This window comes from Triturus cristatus, chromosome 1_1 (assembly GCF_964204655.1).
Source record: "Triturus cristatus chromosome 1_1, aTriCri1.1, whole genome shotgun sequence".
NCBI lineage: Eukaryota > Metazoa > Chordata > Amphibia > Caudata > Salamandridae > Triturus > Triturus cristatus.
This window is the reverse complement of record NC_140579.1, coordinates 106,409,541-106,434,768: the sequence shown is the minus strand read 5'-3', so window position 1 is coordinate 106,434,768 and position 25,228 is coordinate 106,409,541. Positions and strand designations below refer to the sequence as shown.

The window sequence follows — 25,228 nt, the reverse complement described above, 5'->3', positions numbered from 1 at the left end:
GGCATTGCTCTTTCAAGTTTAGTTTGGGGAAGGAGGAGAAAGAGGCATCCCCTGCATTGAGCTGTTGTTTGTTGAATTGCTGGTCACTTAGGAAACATAGATTAGAGATTTTTGACCTGCTTACTGATAGTCAGGTGGATATAATGTTTCTCACCGAGACATGGCTGGATGAGGACTCTGCGTCGGAGATCCTTGAGGCATTGCCAAGCGGCTATGCAATTAGTAAAATGGATAGGGACTCTGGCAGAGGTGGGGGTGTGGCAATTATTTTTAAACATGCTGTCCGATGCCTACTTGACCCTATCAATATTGATAGGGTCAAGTAGGCATCAATATTGAGGACAGTGAGGCTGGCCTTTTTACTATCATGGTGGCAGATAACTGTATTGTGAAAGGTCTTTTGATACATCGTCCTCCCGCTTTTCATCGAGTTTGATTGAATACCTCACTCAACCAGCCTTGCGATATGACAAACTCCTTGTATTAGGAGATTTCAACCTACATCTGGAAGATGTGAGGTGTGTGGCGGCCGAAGAGTTACGCCAGGAATTGGCGACTCTACAATTGAGACTAACAGATCTCTCCTACTCATCAGCAAGGCCATCTCCTTGATCCCATCTTTACAAATTGGGATGAGCTGGTGGTCGGTCTGCCTCAGCCTATGGTTTGGACGGATCATTACTTGGTCCCATTTGTTATGCGATTGCCTAGGTCTAAGATGCAGGAGGATGTGAAGGGGAGAATAACCTGTCGGAAATGGGCGGGTTTTTCCCCAGGCAAGTTTAATAGTGCCCTCTTGCAGGGGGGGCCTCCACAGGGAACGGATGCTGATAGTGCCTGTCTAGACCTGGATAGGAGACCGGGGAAGCGCTTGATAGTACGGCCCCCTGGTCACGAGAACTAGAGGGTAGAGCTCGGAAATCTGCCCCTTGGTTTAATACCATTTTGAGAAAGGCTAAGTCAGACTGCAAACATGCGGAAAGGCACTGGAGAAAGGACTTTTCTGACCTAGGAAGGAGTGAATATAAAGCTATGCTGAAGAGCTACCATGGTCTTATTAGAAGAACGAAGGCAGAGTACTATCTGGAAAGAATTGGGTCTGCGGGCAACTCGACTAGGGAACTATTTAGGGTCTATAAGGAAATATCTTCCCTTGCTACAGTGGCAGCACCTGTAGTTGGTTCAGTTGAGCTGTGCAACCGTATGGCAAATTTCTTTTCAGATAAGGTGCAGAAAATGTTTTCCACCTTTCCGGACGCTGCCCTAGTAGACCAAGATATTTTGGATGAGGCAGGGCCCGTTAATGAAGGCGAGGGACTAGAGAGTTTTATTGTCCCCCCCCCAGAAATGCTGATTAAAATCTGCCTGAGCGTAAAGTCGGGTTCTCCTAAAGACCCGGCCTCTCCAATGATGCTTAGAGGCTGCATAGAAACACTGGAACCCTACATTAGATATCTTGTGGAGGTTTAATTTAGGACTTGCAGAGTTCCAGGTCGGTGGAAGGAGGCAGTGGTACTTCCTCTACCCAAAAAGCCACACTTAAGCCTTGACCGCCTGGATAACTTGCGCCCAATCTCTCTTTTGCCCTACTTCGCTAAGGTTGCGGAGAAAGTGGTGAATAAACAACTCACAGCACATATTGGGAAATTCCATCTTTTACATCCTACCTAATCCGGTTTCCGGGAATGCCACTCAACGGAGTCTGCCCTGTTACTTGCCACAGAGACCATTAGGCAATTTGTGGATGCAGGTCAGACGGCAGCCTTGATCCTCTTGGATCTAAGTGCCGCCTTGGATACGGTTGCCCATCACACTCTAGTGCACCGTTTGAAGAAGGGTGGTGTGTCAGGCAGGACACTAAGCTGGATAAAATCATTTCTGGCGGAGCGCAGTTTTCAGGTGAGGCAGGGTGCACACTATTCTGGGGTCATCAGGTTGAAGCAGGGGGTACCCCAGGGCTCTATCTTGAGTCCGACCTTATTCAATCTGTATGTGGCTCCCTTAGCGGAGATCGCGGATGGTTTCGGGATTAGGGTGGTACCCTATAATGACGACACCCAACTGGTGGTCTCCCTGACTCAGGAACAGGACTCGGCAGCACCCAACTTCGTGGCATGTTTACAAGAGCTAGCTTCATGGATGGATAAGAACTGTCTGAAGTTGAATGGGGGTGTGGATGGATTCTAACCTCTCCTTTGAGTACCAGACCAGACGGGTTGCGGGTGCCTGCTTCAGAATTCTGAAGGTCCTCCGCAAAACCCTGGATTTGCTGCCTATTGCAGCCAGGAAGACCTTAGTCCATGCCCTGGTGACATCTCGCCTTGATTATGGTAACATCTTGTATCGGGGTGTAACAGGGAAATGTATGCGGAGACTCCAGTGTGTGCAGAACGCAGCAGCTCGTCTGGTTCGGATGCGTCCTAGGAGAGCCCCATCTAAGCTGGCTCTTGCCTCCCTTCATTGGTTACCGATTCGTGAACGAGTCTGGTTCAAGTGTCTGCCACCGAATTATTCAGGGGACTGCGCCGGCCTATCTGCTTCATTTTCTCACACCCTATGTCCCAACTCGCTGTCTTGGGTCTGAGGGGAGAGGGTTGGTATGTGTTCCGGCTGTGAAGAGAGCCAGGATGGGGGGCTGTTCCTTTCGTCTTCTGGAGGCACAACTATGGAATAAACTTCCTCTGTGTCTGCGACTGGAGCCCTTGCAGGGTGTTTTTAGGAAAAAGCTGAAGACTCATTTATTTCCTTCAGGATAACGGGCCGGTAGCTTACCTTAGCAGCTTACACCGTAGCGCGGGGACACACTGGCTGAGTGTAACCAGGCGCTTTATAAGTGTACTAATAATAATAAGTTATAATTTGTTGCGGACTGCGGCTTATTATGGTTTTAGTATTAATGTGGCCGTAACGGTTTTATATGCAAGAACATAGCCACAGCGAACTATAAGTCAGCCCTTCCTAACTTACCTGCATATCAAAAGCAATTTGCTAGTTGAGTTTTTGCAATCTGTGGGTTGTAAGCGGATGATTGCACTTGAGGGTGCGCCTGTGCAGTTATCTAGGAAACAGTCATGTTTTCAACTGCCTCTGGGAGTGTGTATGCTCTTGGTGCTTCTAATATTGGCTGGTAGTGGGTTTCAGAGCTAGGCGGCTTGTACTTAGAAAGCAGTGCTTCCTATGGATACTTTATGATGAGGTGGTACGATAAGTGGAACAAGCCTGGGGCTAGTGTTCTGTTTGGTCTGTATAGCTTGAATTTAACTTGTTCGTATTTCGGTCCTTTTCCTTGGGAAGCTCTGTGGACAATGCAGAGTGCCTTGATCATTGCCCTTCTAGCTATTTTATATATCTGCAATATGTTAAACCATTTGATTTCTCTGTCCAGCTTCACAAAACCACACAACATTAAATATCAATTACATACTTAGAATATATAAATCTCTACACTTTGCCCATTAACTGTAGATCTCCGTATCCTAGACGTTTTGACACCTTTTCTATTTTTACTTCTTGTAATCTTGCACAAAAAAGTTAAACATGGTGTTAGCCGAGTCAAATAATTCTAACACTCCAACAAAAGGGTCAAGAGACTATCTATACATCATTTCTGCTGCATGGCAACAGGTTTGCAGTGGCAGAGGTATAGTAGAAGGTCTACCTCTGCCACAAAAGGCTTCAGCTCATAATCATCAATATCTGTGGCTGCAAACAGATTGTAACGTAACCTACATCCCACAGGTCCTTCATTCTCCCCCACAGAACTCTTTCCTGAAACGCAAGGCCATAGACACAAATGACAACAACCAAATCAGTTTTTCTATTTTTTTTAATTGGTTTACTTTTTAAACTGAGACCAACAATAGAACATAAATACATAAAGGGAAAATAAAACCAGAAAGGATAAAACTGAAGACACATTTTTGCAAAACAAAGCAGATTTGGGGACTAGAGTAAAGAAATATTGTAGCTCTCATGGTCAACTGAACGGATATTTTTGAGCGTAGGCCCTCCAGGCTCTATCTGCTTCTGTTTCCTCCATTTTCCGGACTAAATAAAAAGAAAAAAAATCCACCAGTAGTACAGCCAAGCAAATCCAGATAATAAAAAAAATGCAAGCATGGACAATAATCAATTTAACCCATGCACGTGTCAACAGTGCAACATAAAAAATATAGCTAATGTCAGTTTATCACCAAAAGCAGCACCTTTCTTCCCTGCCAATTGCATGACTGACAGATGATGATGAAAAACATTAATAAACAAACATCTAAACCTGAAGCTTAGCGAAAAAAAAAAGTACCTCAAAGCTCTTCTTGTGACATTCCACAGTTATTAAAATTCCAGCACAAAGTATTAACTTCTAAATGCTCTACAAATCTCAATCTGACCTAATCAAACCAAGGCCGAAACACATATCCTTGCCCCAAGAACACCGCTCGTGAGAGGAGTTTGGAAGCCCACGGAGCTGTTCCTGTAATTACAGGACTACCAAATATAATCGGATCAGTTAGTGGCGGGATTGTATCCACCCCCCTCTCTACTCCCTTGGACAACAGTGTTGTAAACCCCAGGACGATAGACCACCCAGTCCAACTAGAACCTATAGGTACCCAAACCAGGTTGGATTTGGATAGGCCTGCAGCGACCCCCCCCAGATCTGCACTTGATAGATAATAAAGTCTTACACCTAGTTTCTTGGAATGTGGCGGGTCTGCAAAGAAAGTTGGTCTTACCTGAATGGAACGTCTTCATCGATCAATTCGATGTATGTTTATTTCAAGAAACATGGAGTGTTTCCCCATTATATAAATCGGGATATACCACTTTTTCCATACCAGCCCTGAGTAAGGGTAGGGGTAGACCAGCTGGGGGTCTGCATGTATGGATTAAGATTGCCCTGAACTGGAAAGTAACTACTTATGACTCCGGATGTTGTGACATCCAACATATCTCATTTGAGGGGGGAAACAGTAGGATAGATCTATTTAACGTTTACGCAAGAGGTATCACAGGGGACTTAAACTCAAGTACCATATCTATTTTAGACCAGGCATTGGCTATTTGCCCCCCCCTCCTCCAAAATTATAGTGGGAGGGGATTTTAATTGTACTTTCGAACCATTAGAAGGCGACGACCCCTTGGGTATAGAGGAGGTGGACTCTAGATGGGGTATTCTGACCTTGTCTTTGGCCCCAATCAAGAAATGGTCATCCAAGGTTATACAGATTAACTCCCTTACTGTGGAACATAACCTTAGAGCTCTCAATGGTAGGACTCCTTCTGACCCTGATGGGGCGATGACCTTTAATAGGTTAAGCAGCCCGTCAAGAATCAATTACATCTTATTAGACGTGACACTATGGTGCGATTTAGTAGATATGGTGGTGACTCCTTCACAGGATAGTGACCACAATCCCTTATGCATGTCGATAAGATGGGGGCAGCGGAATAACACAGGGAGGATAACGCACCCGAGATCTACTAAGGAGGTGATACCTTTTCAGGGAAATCGCAGACTGAAGTGGGAGAAGGTCCAATCACAGGCTCATAATTTGACAAAGATCAGGGCGTATGTCGAAGACCTGAGTACAGAAATGGTGGTGTTTGATCAGGATCTAGCGTCTGTACAGGGTACGTTTTTTGTACAGGCGTACAATAGCTTAACGGAGAAAGTTGGGGAATTTTTCCTTTTAAAAGGAAATAATAAGGACAAGAGTGGTGGTAGGGTTAACAATATAGCTATAACAAACAATCCCTGGTACACGGCCCATTGTAAAGCTACAAGAAACGAGATTAGAATTGCCTTGCGTCAAAAGAACCAATTCCGGGTTAGTGTAGCCAGGAAAGAATACGCAAGGGCCTTGGAGCAAGCAAAACGTGAATGGGAAGAACAACGCTGGCAAGACCTCAAGACAGCTTCCAAAGGAAAGAATTCTTCGCTGTTTTGGGATCTGATTAACAAAGCCAGGTTGACTAGTTCTCGCCCTTTAGATAGCCACATAACAGGTCAGCAATGGCAATCCCATTTTTCCTCAATTTATGGTGGGTCAGTAACGCCTCTTGCCCCTTCTGTTTATGCCCCCAGCGCCCATCCCATGCTCCCGGTCAGGGAACCCTTTTTGCCATCTGAGGTCATGCTAGCTATTAGTCATCTTACCCCAAAGAAAGCAGCAGGCCCAGATGGGATACCTGGAGATCTCCTTATGGAGGCCCCAGAGTTATGGGCCAAACTCATTGCAAAAATAATGAACCTCATCTCCCATGGATACCCTGTCCCAGTTTCGTGGAAGGGAGCGGAGGTAATCACGGTCTTTAAGAAGGGTGCCAGAGACGACCCTGCCAACTATAGACCAATCAGTTTGATTGATGTGTTACAGAAGGTGGTTGGCAGGGTAATTATATCTAGGGTCGGCACCTGGATGGAAGAGATGCATGTGTTGTCTCATCTCCAAGCAGGGTTCCGACAAAAGGTGGGCACGATGGACCAGGTCTTTCGCTTTTCCGCGATCTATTGTAAGTCGGTTACTATCAACAAAGGTAGCTTATACCTGGCTTTCATAGATCTTAGGATGGCCTTCGACCTGGTCCCACGTGAGAGGCTGTGGGAGGTTTTGGAGAACATGGGGTTTCCTGGTCCCCTCTTGAGTTTAATTATGCATCTCCATGAGGGGAACTATGCAAGGATCAGGTGGGGTACCCAAGGGGAATTAACTGAGAAGATCCCCGTGAAGAGGGGTGTACGCCAGGGATGTGTCATGGCTCCAACGCTGTTCTCTCTTTTTGTGAATGGAGTGGTGGATTACTTAAGAGAAGAACCAGCTGATGCTCCATCCCTGGCAGGTGTAAAAATCCCCACACTCCTCTTCGCGGACGACACCATTTTGATTTCTAAGTCGCCGTCTGGCTTACAAAAGCTTTTGAATCGCTTTAGTGCATTTTGCTCTGACAGAGGTCTCACTATCAACACTCTAAAAACTAAGCTCATGGTTCTAGCGCCTTCACCCAGATTTAGAAACAACCTTTTACTCAATGGAGAGCCCTTGGAGCTGGTAGACTCATATGACTATTTGGGCATTAGGGTCAATAATCGCATGAGCTGGAAGGATCACTTGGCTAAAATGATGTTAAATTATAAAAGAACTTCTGGGGCGGTTATGAGAGAATACCGCAAATCTAAGAGCAAGCCCCTTTCACCGCTCCTAACTATTTATGAAGGCCAAGTTCTCCCATCCGCTCTATATGGCTCAGAATTATGGGGGTTTGAAAATACTGTAGAGCTGGACAGAGCTGAAAATAAGTTTTTGAGAGATGCAGTAGCCCTCCCAGTCTCCACCCCCCCAATTCCCTTACGGGCTGACATGGGTAGGCACCCTCTTAAGGATCTAGTGCGCTTACGCCCGTTACTTTTCTGGGTTCGCATGCGTAGGACAAGGGAGCTTCAGGATTATGCCGCTGCCCTAGATGAATTAATCCAGCTAAATACCAATAATAGGATTAAGTGGCTGAGCAACTTGAAGCGGTTGGTGGTGCTCTTGGGTTTGAGCGACTCTTGGGCAAATCAATCACCCCCGCCCAAGACGGTGATTAAACAGCTCTACTGGGATCTAGTACAGCAGGAGACACTTTCTAGCAGTTCTGTGGGCTCACTCACTGAGCGATTCTTGTCCTTTAAGTGGATTAGGAGCTTTGAACCATTCTTGGACTACATTGAGCTGCCTTTGGATAGAGCTCTTTACTTGAAGGTTAGGCTCGGGATCCTCCCAGTAAACGATTATACCTCGGGGTGGAAAAAGCATGTTGGCAAAATGAATTCATGTCCGGGCTGTGCAGCCCCTACTGAGTCAGTGGCACATTTCTTTTTTGCTTGCCCAGCTTACAGGGTTGCCAGGAGGATCTGGTTAAAGCCGTTATGTAAGAATTTGGGCCTTAGATGTCACGTATCGGCCCTGCGGATACTTAGCACTGATACTTCCTCGATTGCTATGGTTTGTGGAGTCGCAAAATTTTTGGGCAGTGCTTGGCGATCCCGCATGAGGCGTTGCAAAACCTACTCTGGTCCACTTACTAGTTAAGAGTACTTGGTTAGGATTTCCACCATGTTGATATGTGACTGTGTTTATCCTTAAGTGGTGTAGTGATCAATTGTGTTTTTATTTAATCTTATGCTTGGAATTTTACATTGTATTGTGTTGCTATTTTGCTCTTTTATGATGAAATTTCATCGAATAAAGAATATTTGATTTGATTTGACATATCCTGTCTCCTACACTATTGATTTTATTTTTACACACATACATTAATGATCACTTAGATATGGCCTAATGATGCACAGCTCTTCTGAGTATAATTAACTCTCACCTTTCTTTGGTGGGGATTTATTCCGAGAGGAAAGCACCCTTTGTCTGCTGTGGTCCTCTGCTGGTACTTGCTGTGCGTACGATTCATCATCTTCAGAAAACTGATCTGAAAATTGATCTGAAAACAGGAAATAGATCATTTTGATGGTCATATTTTATGAAAGTGAATACCACTGTGGCATAAATAATGATTGGCTTCTTACTCGCTACCCACAAACATCCATTATCTATGGCATTTTTGCTGCAGGGATTGTTTTGCATAGGTTGAGAGGATAATGATGAAATGACTCAGTCCTGACTCCAAAAGTAACAATGTCAAAGCTGTCAATTTACTCTGTACTCTGAATTTACAGTTGTTAGGTACTAAGGAATTTGCTTAGCAACGAAGCTGCCAAAGCTCACATTCTGAGCTATGGTCAAGATAGGAAGGCATAAGTGCAACCTTAAGGACAGACAACTGTCCCCTTAGTCAACAAGCTCAGCATTACAATAAGGATGCAGCCAGCTAGGATGGTTTGCCAATGGGTAGGTAGGGCTGTCTGGAAACAGCCTGACATCACTGTTTCTGTCCTTCCTGTAGAATCTTATAGGTTAGCACTAACATGTTTACTACACTCGGAATTCTCCAAAATAATATATACATGCATATTAGATTCTGAACTGCAAAGCATAAGAACAAACAGCAAAGCAACTTCTGACCAGCTATAGGAGCGCCTTGAGGAGACCCTGCCAAAGGTCTACATCAACCCATAATCATAATCAATGCTTTATTGTTTAAGTTAATAAAAAAAACATAATGTCGTATAACAAAAGAAAGTCTGTCAATTTACAATCATTTAAAATGTTTAAAACGGATTTATTAAATTTTTTTTATAATAGAATTTCCGTATCATATCAAACAGACTAAAATGGAGCGAATTGACGCATCATAAAATTATCAACAATATTGGTATCACATCGGTGTTCATGTAAGGGTGCATTTGTGCAGCGGCTTAGGGTTTGGAAACAGTCAATGGATCATTGGACTGGACAGGACTGATGGTGTGTATATTTTTGGGCCGTGGTATCTTTTCGTGAGTGTCAGAAATTTCATCATCTTACAAGTCAGTTGAGGATCTGTTGTGCCCAGACCTTTAATAATGGCAGATCTGCAAGTTTGAAAGCCCCTGTAGTTAAAAGCTTTTTTTAGTAGCGAAACCCCGATTGTTTTTAAGAAGGGGCAAACACAGATGAGATTTTCATAAAATCTTTCCTTAAAGCACCACATAAGCTACATGTTTTGGAGCCATCATACCTCCATGTTGGATGATCAGCCAAATTTGGTAACACCCCGAATCCGATAGCCATTAGCTTTCGTTTCAGATAAGATGAATATGTCGAGCTTAGGTATTCCGCCGGGCGTATTAATGTATACGATTGGAGGACCATCCAGGTATGGGACCGCTTACCTAGCATGCTTTTATCTTCTAATAATGAATGAAGTTTGGCTGCTTTGTTTATCACTCCACGAATGGCTTGGAAGGAGGGGTTCTGCGCCCAGAGTTCTGCTGTGTTGGTTTCCATCAATGCAGTTTAAGTATTTACCATAATTTGAACTTAGATCTTCTACCTGGGATTGCCACAAGGCATCATGTAGGACATTGGATAGAGTCAACAACATTTTGTACCAAGTTTTAATTGCAGCGTAATTTCTCCCAATCTCCTGTTGGATGAGACCAAATTCCAATCGTACCTGCGCCGGCGATGCGTTCTGAGGTAGACTAAAAACTTGTTATAGGTCTTCGTTTGTAGATAGTCTAGAAGTTTTGCATCTTTGCCATTTAAAGCCATGCTTGTGTAAGTTACTGTCGGCAATAGTTTAGCGGCCATCACTGCTACTAGCGGCTTAAAAGATGGTCCCTATAGTTTTTTTTACAAGGGCGCAGAAAGCGTAAATGACGCCATTTCCTTTTTCTTTTCCAAGATATTGTTTGTGAAATTGAAAATTCAATTGATTGTCTATATATACACATCAACCCACCATTCGCAATACGATGTAAACTCTGCTGTAAAACTGCCAGAGATATGTACAGCAGAAGATGACTGAGCTTCTAACAGGTGCTATTTAAAAGCTGTGCTATCACCACGGCAAATGGACCCTTGGAGCACTCATAACTGTAAGCTACATTTCATCCCAAGTAATCATATTTATTTATTTATGGAATCTTGTATAGCGCACAGATACCCCAACGGGGTGTCCCGGCGCTTCTGTAAGAGCTGATGCTGTGTCTGACTCAGTTGGTATCAACAGAAGAGAAAGCTTTTTAGAGCTCTCCGGAAGGGGAGTTCCTCCTGGATGGTCCGGATGGACAGTGGTAGCTTGTTCCAGTGGGAGGAAGCACAGACTTGGAATGTTTTTCCCCCAGAACGAACTTTTTTGACTCTGGGGGTGGAAAGGAGATGTTTAGAGCTCGAGCGGAGAAGTCTGGTATTGCTGTATGGACGAAGGCAGGAGGATAAGTATGCAGAACCCTTTCCCTTGATAGCCCGATGAGCTAGGGTAAGTGCCTTGAATTCTGCCCTTTTATGAACCGGGAGCCAGTGCAGCCTATGTCGATGGGGAATGATGCGTTCACGAAGGGGGAGACCACAGACCAGGCGAACAGCAGCATTCTGGACTGTCTGGAGGCGACGCTGGAGGCCCAAGGAGAGACCAAGGTACAGTCCATTGGCGTAATCCAGATGGGAGGTGATTAGAGCCTGCACAATAGTTTTCCTAGTCTGGCTGGGGAGGAAATTGATGAACTTTTTCATCATCCTCATCTTGGAGAAACAGGCCGCGGATACCGTCTGGATTTGTTTTTGGAAAGAGAGATTGGTATCCCAGATTACCCCGAGATTTTTAACTGAGTCTTTAGGTGAAGGGGGTGTACTCAGTTCAAGGGGCCACCACAGGTTGGGGTCCAGAGGCGAGGGCTGATGGAAAAATATAACCTCGGTTTTGCCGGCGTTAAGCCGGAGGGAATTGTTATCCATCCAGCTTGAGATGTTGCGGAGGCAGTTTTTCAACGGGTCAAAGGTAGATTGGGAAGGGGAGTCGAATGAGAACAGTAGCTGTATATCATCAGCGTAAGAAGTGGCCTTGATTCCGGATTGAGCGATGATCTCGGCCAGAGGGGAAAAATAAACATTGAACAGGAGGGGGCTCAGTGAGGAGCCCTGAGGGACTCCCCACCTGAGAGGGCGACAGTCCGAGGTAAATGGGGGTGTGAATACTGCCTGTGTCCGATTGGACAGAAAGGAGGCAAACCATTCCAAGGCCTTGCCTTGTATGCCTTTTGCCTGCAGACGGTCAAGGATGACGGGGTGGGAGACCGTGTCGAATGCTGCCGACAAGTCGAGCAACACCAACACCGCTCTAGATCCCTCGTCGGACTCGGTGCTATATCCGGGCCTAAATCCGTGCTGTGAGTTGTGGAAGGCACCATTGGTTTCCAAGAAGCTAGCCAGTTGCCGCTGTACGAGTTTCTCAAGCACTTTAGCTGGTGCAGGGAGCAGGGAGATGGGACGGTAGTTAGCAGGTTCGGTGGGGTCTGCATTTGCTTTTTTGAGTATGGGAACCAATCTGGCGTGCTTCCAGGAGTCGGGAAAGATTCCTGTCTGGAGGGAGTCGTTCCAAATTTCATTTAAGATGGGATTGAGCAGGTGGGCTAAGGATTTATACTGTTTTGCCGGACAGGGGTCCAGGGGGGAACCAGATTTGCAATTTAGTAATTCTGCCAGCGAGTGTTCCGGGGTAATCACCTCAAAGTTAGAGAAGACCTGAGTGGGATTAGAGCGGACTGTGCATGGTTCGAGATTGTCAGGATTAATCATGCTGGGAAAGGAATTTTGAATAATGCCAATCTTGTCTTCAAAGTAGTTAGATAGACTGTCGCAAAGGATCTGGGACACCGGGGGTTGACGCTTAAGGGCAAGAGGGTCAGTGAAGGTTCTGACGGTATTGAAAATAACTCTTGAAGACCCTTGTGCCCGGAAGATTTTCTCCTCTAGATGGGATCTTTTGTGATCTATGATTTTCTTCCTGTACTCTTTAAGGGCGGATTTATATTTAAATTTACTGTTTGGGGAGTAAGATCGTCTCCAACTTCTCTCAAGCTGTTTACAGGCCGATTTACAAATGCGGAGTTCATCCGAGTACCACGGTGCGGAGAGGGTGGCTCGTGAGGATTTAATAGGTCTGATAGGGGCTAGGAGGTCAATAGCAGAAGTGATACAATGGTTAAAATTAGACAGTCTGATGTCTAAATCTGTAGCCTCCTCGGGGGCGGACAAGGAGAGATGAGGGGCTAACTTCTCAGGGGAAATCATCCTCCAGTTACGACCCACTGAGTTGGACATGGGTCTCGATCGATCCTGATGGCAGAAGGAGATGGTAAAAGGGATCACATAGTGATCAGACCAGATTACAGGGATGGGGTCACTTGTAGAGGTATCTGTTAGATTAGTGCAAATAAGGTCCAAGGTGTGTCCTGCCTTATGCGTGGGACCGGAAATTATTTGGTTTAGCCCACCATCTGATAGGGTGGACAGGAAATTAACGATGGTGGGGTCATCGGCATTGTCGACGTGAAGGTTGATATTAAATCATATGTTAATAATATAATTTATTTGTATAGCAGCTGTATGCTGGGAACTAGTAGTTAAAAATAAGAGGATATTTGATTTGTGAATTTATAAAGCGCACGATTGCCCATGGGCATCTTGATGCTAAGTCGATGTAATGTCAAGGTCTGCCGGGGGATAGTGCTCGACCTAAGAAGTAAACAGCCAGGTTTTTTTCCTCTTTCCTGAATGTGAGCAGAGATGTGCTGTTTTTGATTGAAGTAGGGAGAAGGTTCCAGGTCTTGGCTGCCTGAAGCAGGAAGCTTCTCCCCCCCACCTAACTTGCTTAAATGTGGGAGCCTGAATCAGCTTTGCCTTGCTCGATCTCATGTTTCTGGAAGGCTCGTATTTTTTCAAATGTGTTTTTAAAAACTGGGATCCTGACCCATGGAGGGCTTTATAAACCAGACAAACTGACTTAAACTGTATTCTCTTTCCAATAGGTAACCAATGGAGGGCTCCTAATCTATGGACTACTGGCTCAGATTTTGGAATGTTCAGCACCAGCCTTGCTGCAGTGTTCTGTAAGCGCTGGAGTTTTGCTAGATATCACAAAGGGGTGTAGACAAAGCTAGGATGTCTTATAGCTTGGCTAAATTGACAATTGTGACTCAACCCTATATTCAAAGGAAAACCTTTCCAAAATTATAATATATGGATATAATACCATAACCTACAGGATTTCATGTCTAAATTTCTTTCAAAAAAGGTCTCCATATCAATTGGCATTTGTTTATCTTAAGTCTCTGTGCCCAATGTATACCTACCAAGTTGTCAATTCTATAGGTTTTTTAGGTCAGTTCTACATGCTTCTATTATATAATCAAATATCAAAGGTAATTATATCTCCTATGCAGTTTTGGTCTTCCTAGCTCAGTATATGTTGTTTCTCATGTGTTCGAACATAGGAACTCCCTTTCTTTAATGCTGCATTTTTTTGATGAACCATCTTGCTTAACGCAGAGCTTTGAAGACCTGACTGTTTGATGCAGTTCACTAGAGCACTCTGCTCAGTGCCTAGCTATTATGTTATACAGCCAGGACACCCTTTTGAGATATTCCATTTACTCTAAAAATGTTCAGACTAAGACCATAAGGAGTCTGCAAAGGAAAAAAGGTACATTCCATCCTCAGCATCCAAATGTCAGTTACCTATAATTGAAGTTGCCATATCTGAATTATCTCTCTCAGCGCTAAACCTCTCCCCCACCCATGGCCCTTCATTTTTAAAATTTCTTTACATATCATATTTGACAATCCAATTCATATTTATCAGCCATGTTTCTAGACAGCTAGCTTATTTCGCCTCAAGAAACACATAAGCTTTACCTCTGTCATATAGTCAAGCATAATGGTGTGGTCTCTTTATATTTTCGTATATGGCAGATCTGCATGGTATTATATGTTCTGAATTTGTAATTCATTTAGTTTTATTGCCCTGCTCTGTGTGTTGAGTATATATGCTGCTGTGTGTTGAATATATATATATATACATATATATATATATATTCACTGAAAACACAGGTTCAAATTACATTACAGTGGAGTGTTAGGATAAGGTAAAAACCTTTTTTTTCTTTTTCAAACCAAAAACCTCTGAAACTCACAAACTATAATTGGCCACGTTAACAATAACTTGGTCCCCCCGCCATGTCATAGCTTCTAACATATTTATATCTATATATCACTGCGAAAAATAAACAAAAATAAAGGTTGAAGTGACATTGTAGTAAGGAATTACCTCTTACTATACATTTGAAAAAACCTTAGAAATTCAGTTAAAAACACAAATGTTATATAGATGTAAAATTTAGATGAATGCATCACATAAAAAATAACATTTTAACCTAACAAAACCACTGAATTTTAAAAGTTATCGTTACTGCACATAATTATAAGTCTTGCCCTAAAGTAACTATAACTTGTGCCCTCGCCATGCACAATGTTGCTATCAATTATGTCATTTCAGATGTCATTAGTGTTATTATCAATGCAGTCAGTGATGTAATATGTTAGCGTACAAGCAGTGCATGGCGAGGGGTGAGTTGTAGTTATTTTAGGGCACAAGTTATATTTAGTTGAGATAACTGTAAAAGGTAAATTTCAGTGGTTTTGTTGGTTTAAAACATTAGGTTTTAAGTAACATTTTTACCAATCTAGAATGTTTTTTTGAAATTTAAAGTAAGAAATTATAAAAAATAACAATAGCATCACTTTAGCCTTTGTTGTTTAAGTGAATTTCTATGTTTTTTTTTGTTTCCAATTTTTTATTGTTTTTTTACAAAAAGAAAACTGTGAAGTAAAACAGACATGTAACATTGGGGAGAGATTGTTGTAGGAATCAGACGTGGTCAGCTAGAGAAGGTTACATCGGGCACAATGTTTTGTTTCCTGTAGCAGGCCCCCTTTACTTCTTCTACGCACTGTTCACACGTTTGTGAGTTACCCACCTCCTTCCGTTCCTCTGCTCTCACCAACTGCAGAAGATTAAAAGCACCCAGTGTGTCCACCACAATTTATCTAAACATAGCGTACGGTCTCTGGTCCTCAGATTTCTAACCCAGTCTCATATCCGTGCTTCTCAGCTGTGTCATAGATGAGGTGGGAAACTCTCAGTGTTTGTCAGTGAAAAAGATGTAATGCCCTCCAGCATGGGGGGTAGGGCAAGGTAGACAGTCCCCCGCTTAGGTGTTGTGCCAGTAGCCGCCATTTGGCTTCAAAGGCCAGGTGGGACCCCTGGATGTTGCTGGTTAAGCACTTCATGGCTAAAATGGTCCATAGTCTCTGGTGCCACCATATGTACGGTGGGCAATGTGATTTCTTTTTTAAATTATGGGACATGGCTAGTTTTTCTGCTCCGAGGCACTGGAGGCTCATTAGTCATTTGCTCTTGGTTATTCGTGCCAGGTTGAGGGGTTTAATGCCCCGGAGTAGCAACTCTGTTGTTGCCGCTATTGGGTAAGTTGGGACCTTTTGAAGTAATTTGGCCACTTCCTCCCAGAATGGCCAGCTCAGTGGGCACATACACCACATATGAGGTGCACTGCCCACTACTGCGTATCCGGTCCTGCACCACGGAAAGGCATAGTGGTATATGTGGTGTAGCCTATAGGGCATGCAATGCCATTCATATTATACTTTGTAGTGCATCTCCCTCCTCAGATATGAGGCGAACCAGAAATGTATGTCCCTTTGCAGCTTGTCCCATCTTTTTGGCGTCACCCAAGTTTCCAGGGTCTGCATCCATTCTCTGTTATGTCAACATGAGGTTGGGATGTAGGGTGCTGGCAGTAGTTCATAAGAGTGGTGCAATGGTGCCCCGTGTGCCATTCAGTTTGGCACACTAATTTAAATGGTGTCTTTGCCCTTGCGGCTCCTGCACGGATCTGCGGGTGAGTCACCCAGTGCCACATCTGGGCATAGTGCAATCGCTCAGTTTCTGGTACCCCATATGTGCCTTTGCATTGTTGGAATGATTTCATTGTTGGGGCCTCATACAAATCTGCAATCATTGTGAAAACCCCCTTCCCTCCAACTACGAAAGAAGTGATCATTGAGGTAAGGCTTAAACATAGGATTGTAGTGAATCGAGGAATAGGGAAAGGATAGGACACCAAACACATACCACTCACTTATTTTTCCATGCCTTCAGTGTTGTGTCCGCCGGTGTGCTATATAATAATATAAGAGTGAGGGGGTCTTTAGCACTTCTCAATCAACAGCAGATATCAAAGGGGTCGTCAAGACTATTGCATGGGCCATCTGCCACCAGTTTATCTCGAAGAGAATGGTGGACCAGTTTGCCACTGCCCTCAATTGCATAGTAATGCGGAATTCTGGGGACCCCCCCAGCACTCCCTCCGGCGCAGCCCTCACCCCCAGAACATTGCCTCCCCTGCGCCTTACTACCCTCAGCTGGGTCATACATTTTGCTAGAGTATAGGGGCTTTTCCTATCCAAACAATCAGTTTTCGCTAGATAAGTTTCAGGTAAGGCGGGTCCAGATCAGGAGGGACTGGAAGAGAGAGGGCAAACACAGGAGAGCATCAGATGACCCCAGGTGTGGAGGTCCACTGTAATGGCAGTAAGTAGGGGAGTATAGCTAGCCATGAAAAGATCCCTCACAGACCGTGTGAAGCAGACTCCCAGGTACTTAATCAAAGTTTTAGCCCAACAAAATTGAAAGACGGGCCACACTCCCCGCTTCCTCCGTTGTCAGGGTTAAATTGAGTATCAAAGATTTATCACAGCTGATCTTATATCCTGATACTTTCTCAAAGGTTTCCAAGAGATTCTCAACGCCAGGATCAAGGTGGCAGGGTAACCCAATGTCAAGGGGACATTGGCCCGGAGGGGCAGACTTCAAATTCCTTCGGAACAAATTCGATATCTGTGATGGCGGTAGTCTGCTGTATTAGACAGGCCAGGTGCCTTGTGCCCCTAGGTATTCTAAAAGGTTTGGAGAGGTGTCCAGTCAAGGCAAGTCGGGCGACTGGGTTAGAGTAGTTAGAAAAAATAATCCGTAGGAACATAGGTCGCAGGCCTATTTTCTGAAATGCGACTGTGGGAAGCTGGCTCTCTATATAATATTATCGCTAGGTGGTAATACCGTGCACAAAGTCCAGAAGTTTCCCAAAAGTGTACAGGGCTCCAAGCAAAACTCAAAGTGCTATATTAGTGGTTGTGTGGGCGAGCACCCCTAGGCCTAACACAGAGGAGTGTAAGGCATTTATTGCACACATGATCAACGGTGGACACACAACTCAAGAAGGAGATCCAGACCAATTTTGTAAAATTATAGTTTGATTGAAATTTATTTTGAGACCCAGGTCTTCGTAATGAGCTACGTACGTTTTTTATTTAAAATATTTTTCAAATTCAAAAATTGACACTTAAAAACTTTTTCAAACTGTCCAATGGTATCCTATGGGGAAAACAATACAGCGGTTAACCAAACTAGTATCGAATTTACAGATCTAGTCTTCAGAGCCAAAAGTCAGCAAAGGCCAGGGGTCAGGTAAGTACAAAAACTGCACCTCCAGAGTCAAAATTGGAGTGCAGCCCAATGCTTTCCAATGGAGACAGGGGGTGCTTGGAGCCACACTTCTTGCAGGTAAGTAGATTGGTTTCAAGTGCCAAGCTTTGGGGGCTAGGTTTAGCACAGGGGAGGGGGCACAGAGGCGGCTGAGTGCAAATTTGACATCAGGCACCCAATGCTATTCAATGAGGAACTTCTTGACGGCAAACAAGCTGCAGGTGTTGCACCGAAGGTTGCAGAAGGACGACCTGCAACAGCCAAGGTAAGTTGAGTTGTAGGGGGTCAATGGGGCACCGTCGGTTCAGCTCACTAAGGCCCAGGGGCTTCAGGTACAGGGGTGCCTTTGGACATCGAAATCTTCTTACCAGAGCCAGTCGCGGTCGGGAGGAGCCTCTGGATCTACACAGCTTGTGCCGTTAAGGGCAGGAGAGGTCAGCCAACACTGAACACAACATCAGTATCGCTGGGGAGACTTCACTGCACAGGTGACTTGGCCTGTGGGTGTCGGGTGCAGAGTGGGCAGGAGACACGGATCCGCCTGGATCTGGAGTCGGTTTCTTCTGGACAGGTCTTCTGTCCTCAGGAGACTGGAGTCTTTATTGAAGGCAACAGTCCTCCCAGAGGTGTTGGAGATCGTTGTTGCAAGACAGGTCGCAGAGTCGTCGAAGCTGGAGACAGGGCGGTAGGGCTGATGCCAAGGCATTTGTCATCTTCTGCTGCAGGGTATCTTCTTTTAAGTTCTTGCAGATCTGGGGGTCAGGTCTGGGGAGCACTCTAAATATTACATTTAGGAGGCGTTTTAGGGTAGTAGCAGGTAGGGCCAATGGGCACCTTACCTGGGGTGGCTACACCATCTATGGGAGGGGGCATAGACCTAGCCCTGATTGAATATGTCCTCCCATCTTCAAGATGGCGTGACTTAAAGTTGTGCTTCACCTCGCTTCCCCCAACCTTAGGGGTGGGGTTGACAGAGGTGGGTACACCTTCTACCCTTTCGAATTTTCCCACCAAACGTGGGGGTGTAAACAAGGGGGGTGCCAACTGCTGATAGCAGCAGTGGCTGGGGGTCGCATTACAAAGGCAGCATGCATTTGAAGCTTCCCCGTTCGAGAACTGGCCCATCCTGAGGAAGGAGGCATGACACCTCTCCCCAGGATCTGCATTGTTTATGGTCCCAGATGCTCTCTACCCAGGGGCCCAGCAACATGTCTGGTGGTGGCTGGCTGCCTACAGCCGGTCAGAGACCACAGCAGGGTTGGTAGTGATTCAGGGGGACCTCCGAGATGCCCTCTGGGTACATGGTACAATATATCCCACACTGGCTTCAGTGTGGATTTATTGAGAGGAGTAGTTTGGTACCAAATACTCCTATATTCAGAAAAGTCATCATGGAGCCGTGGAGCTCGAGCTGTCGAGTTCCCAGCCCATGTACTCTCTCTATGGCTTCACTGGCACTTACAATATTGGGAAATGGTGCCCAATATTGTAGGGGCACATCTGCTCATGCAGATATGTCCTCATCTAGAGAATAGAGCACCCTGTATGGCTCTTCTGATACTGTCACAAGCCTTGCGCCCCTGGATAGAGCTTCCCTGGTCTGGGTGTACCAGAATGGAAAGTACTGTGTTGAGTCGGGTTGCTAGAATCTTCGTATATAACTTGGCGTCAATCTTCAACAAGGATATACGGCGACAAGAGGCACAAAGCTTAGCAACTTTATTAGGTGACCGGATTATAGTCACCACTGATTCTCCCAGTGTCTGGGCAACGGATCCCTCAGTGGCACAATGGTTCAACAGAACAGTGAATTTCTGGATTAGTAGGGATGCACAGAGTTGATAGAACTGGCTATGAACCCATCAGGCTCCGGGGTCTAATTTGACTTTCTGGATTAGTTGGGATGTACGGAGTTTTTAGAACTGGGTGTAAAGCCATCAGGCCTGGGCTCTTATTGGATTTGAGGGTTTTGATGGCTAGGCGCACCTCCTCCGGGAGGATCAGGCTCTCCAGTGAGTCTCGGGTATCTGTAAGATTTGCTAGCTGAATAGACTAAAAAAGGCATCTCTGTCCCCCGTAGATGGGGAAGCTCCTTTGTAGAGCTATTCGTAAAAAGTGCAGAAGTCGTTAACTTTCCCTTTGTAATACAACAACCGGGATCTCAAGGCCGCAATTATTTCTTTCACATATTCTTTTTCCCTTTTGCCTCTCAGGAGTCACACTATGGGCGCCCACCTTGTTTCCGGATATATAGGATCAGTTTTTAAGCGGAAGCAGGGAAAGTATGGCTCTGTTGGTATAAGGCATCCGTAATTGCCCTCTGTCTGCAGAAGTGAACAAGTAGTATGCTGAGAGCGCTATTGCAGTTCTTGTTCAAGCTCTGTAAACTCGCCCTTGAATTTCTGTAAGTCAAACTTGAGAAGTTATGTACGTTCAGTGGCTACTGCATTGAAAATGTCCTCGTATCACCGTTTTGAATGTGTCCAACACCCCAGGGACCTCCTACCTCATTATGTTCCAAATATTTCTCTATGCGTTTTTCTATCTCAATTTTGGTGACTGGATCGCTGAATAAGGATGGGTGCAGCTTCCAGAGTCCCAGAGCTCTTCTATGCCCTAGGTCTAGCCAAATCATGACTGATGATTGGTCGGAGACTGATAATGGGTCCGATTTCTGTGGCACAGGTAAGCCCCATGAAGGAGTTGCTAGTAAGATGCAACTGATTTGTGAGTGGGTGCGGTGTACATGTAAGTAAAATGTATAGATCTTGGTTGCTACATCGAGCTCCTGCTAGGAGTCTCATAGGCCCAGGTTTTCAATGGTCTCTTTCAGCCAGCTGGAGAAAGCAACTGCACGAGTATTATGATTCCCAACCCATCCCCCCCTCCTCCAGTCCTCCCTCCACTCCTCTGTCTATGTATTCCAAACCATTTAAGGCTGCTGGTCAGGATGATGCCTCCCCTCGTTACCTCCTCCAGCTTCACTAGAAATTTCTCCTGGGCAGAATTTGGCGCATATACTATGGCCTCAGTTAGCGGTCTGCCAAGTAATGCTCCAACTAAAATAAGATACCTGCCCTGCTTGTCCTTATAAGTATGTGTAATTGATATGGGGAAATTGGGTTTTTGTTGCAATTGTCCCCTCACTTTTTGCCCCCTTTTTAGCTACTAGATGCTGTTTTTGACTCTGACAGTGCACTGAGGCCTGATAACCAGACCTTAGTGCCAGTGCTCCTTCCTTGAAACACAGTGATGTCAGACTGTTTCAGAGTTGGCTAAGGACCTTCACAGAGACTGCCATTCCAAGCTGCGTGCCATAGTTCAAACCATGTTTGAAAACATGACTTGGCACACTCCTGTGTGCCATGCCAAAGACAGAGCATGGGCTGTAAGTTACCGCTACAGTAGTCCTTGGAGCCCTGAGGCAAGGTGCAAGGTGTGAGGACATATCTGCATGAGCACATTTGCCCCGGTAATGTCTAGTTCCATTGCTGGATGTTACAAGTGAGCAGGGCAGCCATCTTAAGGTATGTATACTGGGCACTGGTCAAAACGAGTTACCCAGCTACATAATGGCTTCACTGAAACCTATGGTGTTTGGTACCTTGTATTAATAAACCCACACTGATGTATTTATTAATACATGCCCCTAGAGGGTACCTTACTTGTACACCCTGAAGTCTACAAGTCCTATAGTTTGCTGGCTGACTGGTCCTGTCAAGCCTGCCACCACAGATGAGCTTCTGACCCCATAGGAGGTGAGAGCCCTGCTCTCATAGGTTAGAAACAGTGCCTGTTCTAGTAGGAGAGCACACCAGCTTTGACATGCAAGACTGGTTTTCCACAGACCTGGAGGATGCCAGCCCCTGCCCATTTGGCACCAGGACATTAGCTATGCAAGGAGGCATGTTTCACCTCCTGGCTAGTCACAACCCTAAGGTGAGCAGCCTGAAGTGAAAATGAAAGTGAGAATTCCACCATCTCGTGTTGTGGAATTAGGTGCTCTGGGACAGGGGGATGCCTACTCCCCACAGGAAGTAGTCAGCTAGGGGGTGTAGTGACAGCAGGGGTTAGTAGTCCATTGGCCAATACCCTTCACTCTCTTCAATGCCACCAAATTGAGTATTTAGGTGGGCCACTGACACCAGGAAGTAATACTTGAGGGATCCAGAAGAAGAGGACAAGGAAGAGCGACAAAAACGAGTAAAGACTTGCTGCGGATAGTTTGGCAACAATCCCTGCTTGACTGCACTAGTCTTGACAATCGTGAAGAAACGGACTCCTCCTGCAGCTGAGTCACTACCAAGAACCTTGGCAGACTGCCAGCCTTCGTAAACTGCCAGCAATCCCCCTTGAAGTAGAGGAGCTATTCCCCTGCAGCCACCAAAACAATAGAGACAGGTCTACAGTGCCACCGCTTCCAGGTCTTACAGACATCGCAGCCCCCCAGGAAGAGGTCACCATGCTACAGGTCAGATCCGTCTCCCTACCAAGTGAGAAAACACCAGGACCAACCAGAGCACCAGTACCCGGTGTATCGGACCTCCTACAGCAACCAAAGCCTGTTTGAGTCCAGTCGGGACTCCAACAAGACTGAGCAGCCCTGAATAATCTCAAACAAGCACTGAAATGTAATCCCAGAAATTTAGCTTTAATCAAGACCCTGCGTGCTGATTATGTCAAAACCTTAAAAAACAGGAAAATGGAACTTCAAGAAAAAGCCTGGGAAGATTTGAGTTTGGCAGCCGATACCAAAAATAGTAAATTGTTCTGGGAAACCGTTAATAGCACCTTTTTGAAGGATGACCATATTCCCGAAATTAACTCTCTTATTAACTGTTGTGACTGGATAACTAATTTTTCTAATATTTTTAACCCAGTCAACACAGTTATATCATCCACTAATTTTAACCAGCCCTCAGATGAATGGCCTATTATCCCTTTATCAATTAGTTTAGAAGAGTTTATTGATGGTATATTCTGTAGTAAAGGGGGTAAGGCACCTGGACCCGATGGGGTTCCTATCGATTTTTATAAAAATGAACCAGCTCTATGGTCACCTTTTTTAACAAGAGTTTTTAACATTGCCATTGAGACATAACTTCCATTATCATGGGGACAATCCATTATAATTCCGATACACAAGAAGGGAGTTAAAACCGACGTTAGGAATTATCGTCCAATATCTCTGCTCGACATTTCTATTAAGATCATGAGTAAGGTTATGTTGTCAAGATTAGAAGCATGGGTCCAGGAGAAGGAAATACTTACTCCAGTACAATATGGATTTAGAAAGGGAGTTTCACTAGAGCAGTGTATCAATTTAGATCTCTTGATTGGAAAATATACCTTAGCCAGGGAAGGGAATCTTAATTTATGCTTCGCTGATCTTAGCAGCGCCTTCGACCTGGTAGACCATTCAATTCTGTGGCCATTATTGCTAGATATGGGCGCACCTAAGGAGATAATCTATTTGCTAGCGCGATTATATAGCACCCTGTCTAGCAAGGTGCGGTATGGACCCCTAGGTGAATACACTTCCTTCTTCAAAGTTACAAGAGGCATCCGCCAGGGCTGCGTGCTGGCCCCATTGCTTTTTTCCTTGTTTATTAACGAAGTAGACGCAGCACTGAAGTTGTTTGAGTCGGATGCCCCCAGGGTTGACGGTCTGCCCGTCCCAATTTTATTATATGCGGATGACGCGGTTTTATTATCCCGTACCCCCATTGGTTTGCAACGTCTCATGGATAATTTTACCGCTTTTATTGCTAAAAGGAAACTTTTAATTAATAAATCTAAAACCTTTGTAATGGCATGTGGTAGGAACACTATAACATCTAGCACTTATTATATTGAAGGCTCTAAGGTCCAGACAGTCAAAACCTTCAGTTATTTAGGTATCACATTCGCAGGAAATCGGTTATGGGGCCCGGAACAGGAAAATTCTTGCATTAAGATGTCGAGAAACATCAACGGCATCTTTAGATTCGCTGCCAAATTAGGTAACAGACGCATCAGAGATATGCTGGTTATTTACGAGATACGATGTGTCACCGCAGCTTTGTATGGGGCGGGTGTTTGGGGCCACTGTCGAGGAAATAAATTACAACAAGTTGAAATTTCCTTTTTAAAACGTTTACTGTGTGCTCCATCATCAGCCTCCACTGAATTGATCCATAGGGAGGTGGCCATTAAATACATTTCAGAACTGGCTTTGATTCGCCCCCTCCTTTTATGGAAATCCATCTGGTCAAAAGAAGAGACACTGTTCACGCAATCTATAATACGGGATTGTCTCAGCATGGACAACTGTTTAAAAATACCTTGGATTAATTACAATATCCATTGGTTTAAATTTTTATTCAATTGTGATATTCGATTGGACCCAATGTGTTCAGCTTCAATTGACAAGACTGAGATAAAAACGGTTATGATGGCTAACAAGTTAGAGGCAAGATCTCTAGCCATCAAGTCTCAATCTACTTTTGTCTTGTACCTACAAATGGATCTTAAAAATGGTTTCCAAAACTATCTGTCATTTGTCTCCAGAGCATCACACCGTTTTGTGCTGACACGATTAAGACTGGGCACTATTCATCATCTTGTCAACTTTCCTTTTACAAAACGGAGCTCCGATCATCCATGCCCATGTGATGGAGTATCACGACAAAGCTGTTCCCACATGCTACTTTTTTGTCACTTTTATACCAATCTTAGGAAATTTTATTTAAAACCTTTCTTTTTATACTATAACATCAGATTTTTTTAAAATGCCATGGAGCTGCTTTTTAGATTAGATGACCCGCAATTGTGTTTTTATTTAGCTACTTTTTTGATTAAAGCCATCAGTGCAAGGAAATCTATGATTATCTGATTAATTGTTTGTATGCTATTCTTGGTATATTGCATCTGCACTTTAATTTAGGCCTGTTTACGCCCAAGTAATACGTAATGAGATTTTGGTGAAATATGCATTTGCACTTTTGCTCTTTGTATTTTTTGCACTGTATATTTTATATCCGTCCATGTTATCCCCACTGTTTTAGATTTTATTTTTTTCCTTTCAAATTGATTGTATTATGGATGTATTGCTTATATGGTTGATTTATCTGACCGAATAAAAGCTTACAAATTGACTGAGCAGCAATCCAGGGATGTCAGCCTAGCAAAGACCCACTTCCATAGTGGCCCA

The 25,228-nt window shown here is 44.5% G+C and overlaps 1 protein-coding gene across 4 annotated transcripts in view; it reads right to left on the bottom strand.

The window, feature by feature from the left end:
* Positions 1-3,808: 3,808 nt before the first annotated feature.
* The window catches only part of LOC146869663 (zinc finger CCCH domain-containing protein 11A-like), a 216,049-nt gene continuing 194,629 nt past the window's right edge, over positions 3,809-25,228 (bottom strand). For all 4 annotated transcript variants that reach the window (XM_085609715.1, XM_085609699.1, XM_085609748.1 and 1 more), the window contains 2 exons: positions 8,359-8,475; positions 3,809-4,047 (listed from right to left, as the gene is read on the bottom strand). In XM_085609715.1, the coding sequence (XP_085465841.1) occupies positions 3,977-4,047; positions 8,359-8,475 (188 nt within the window). In that variant the 3' untranslated portion in view covers positions 3,809-3,976. The remainder of the gene's footprint in view (positions 4,048-8,358; positions 8,476-25,228) is intronic.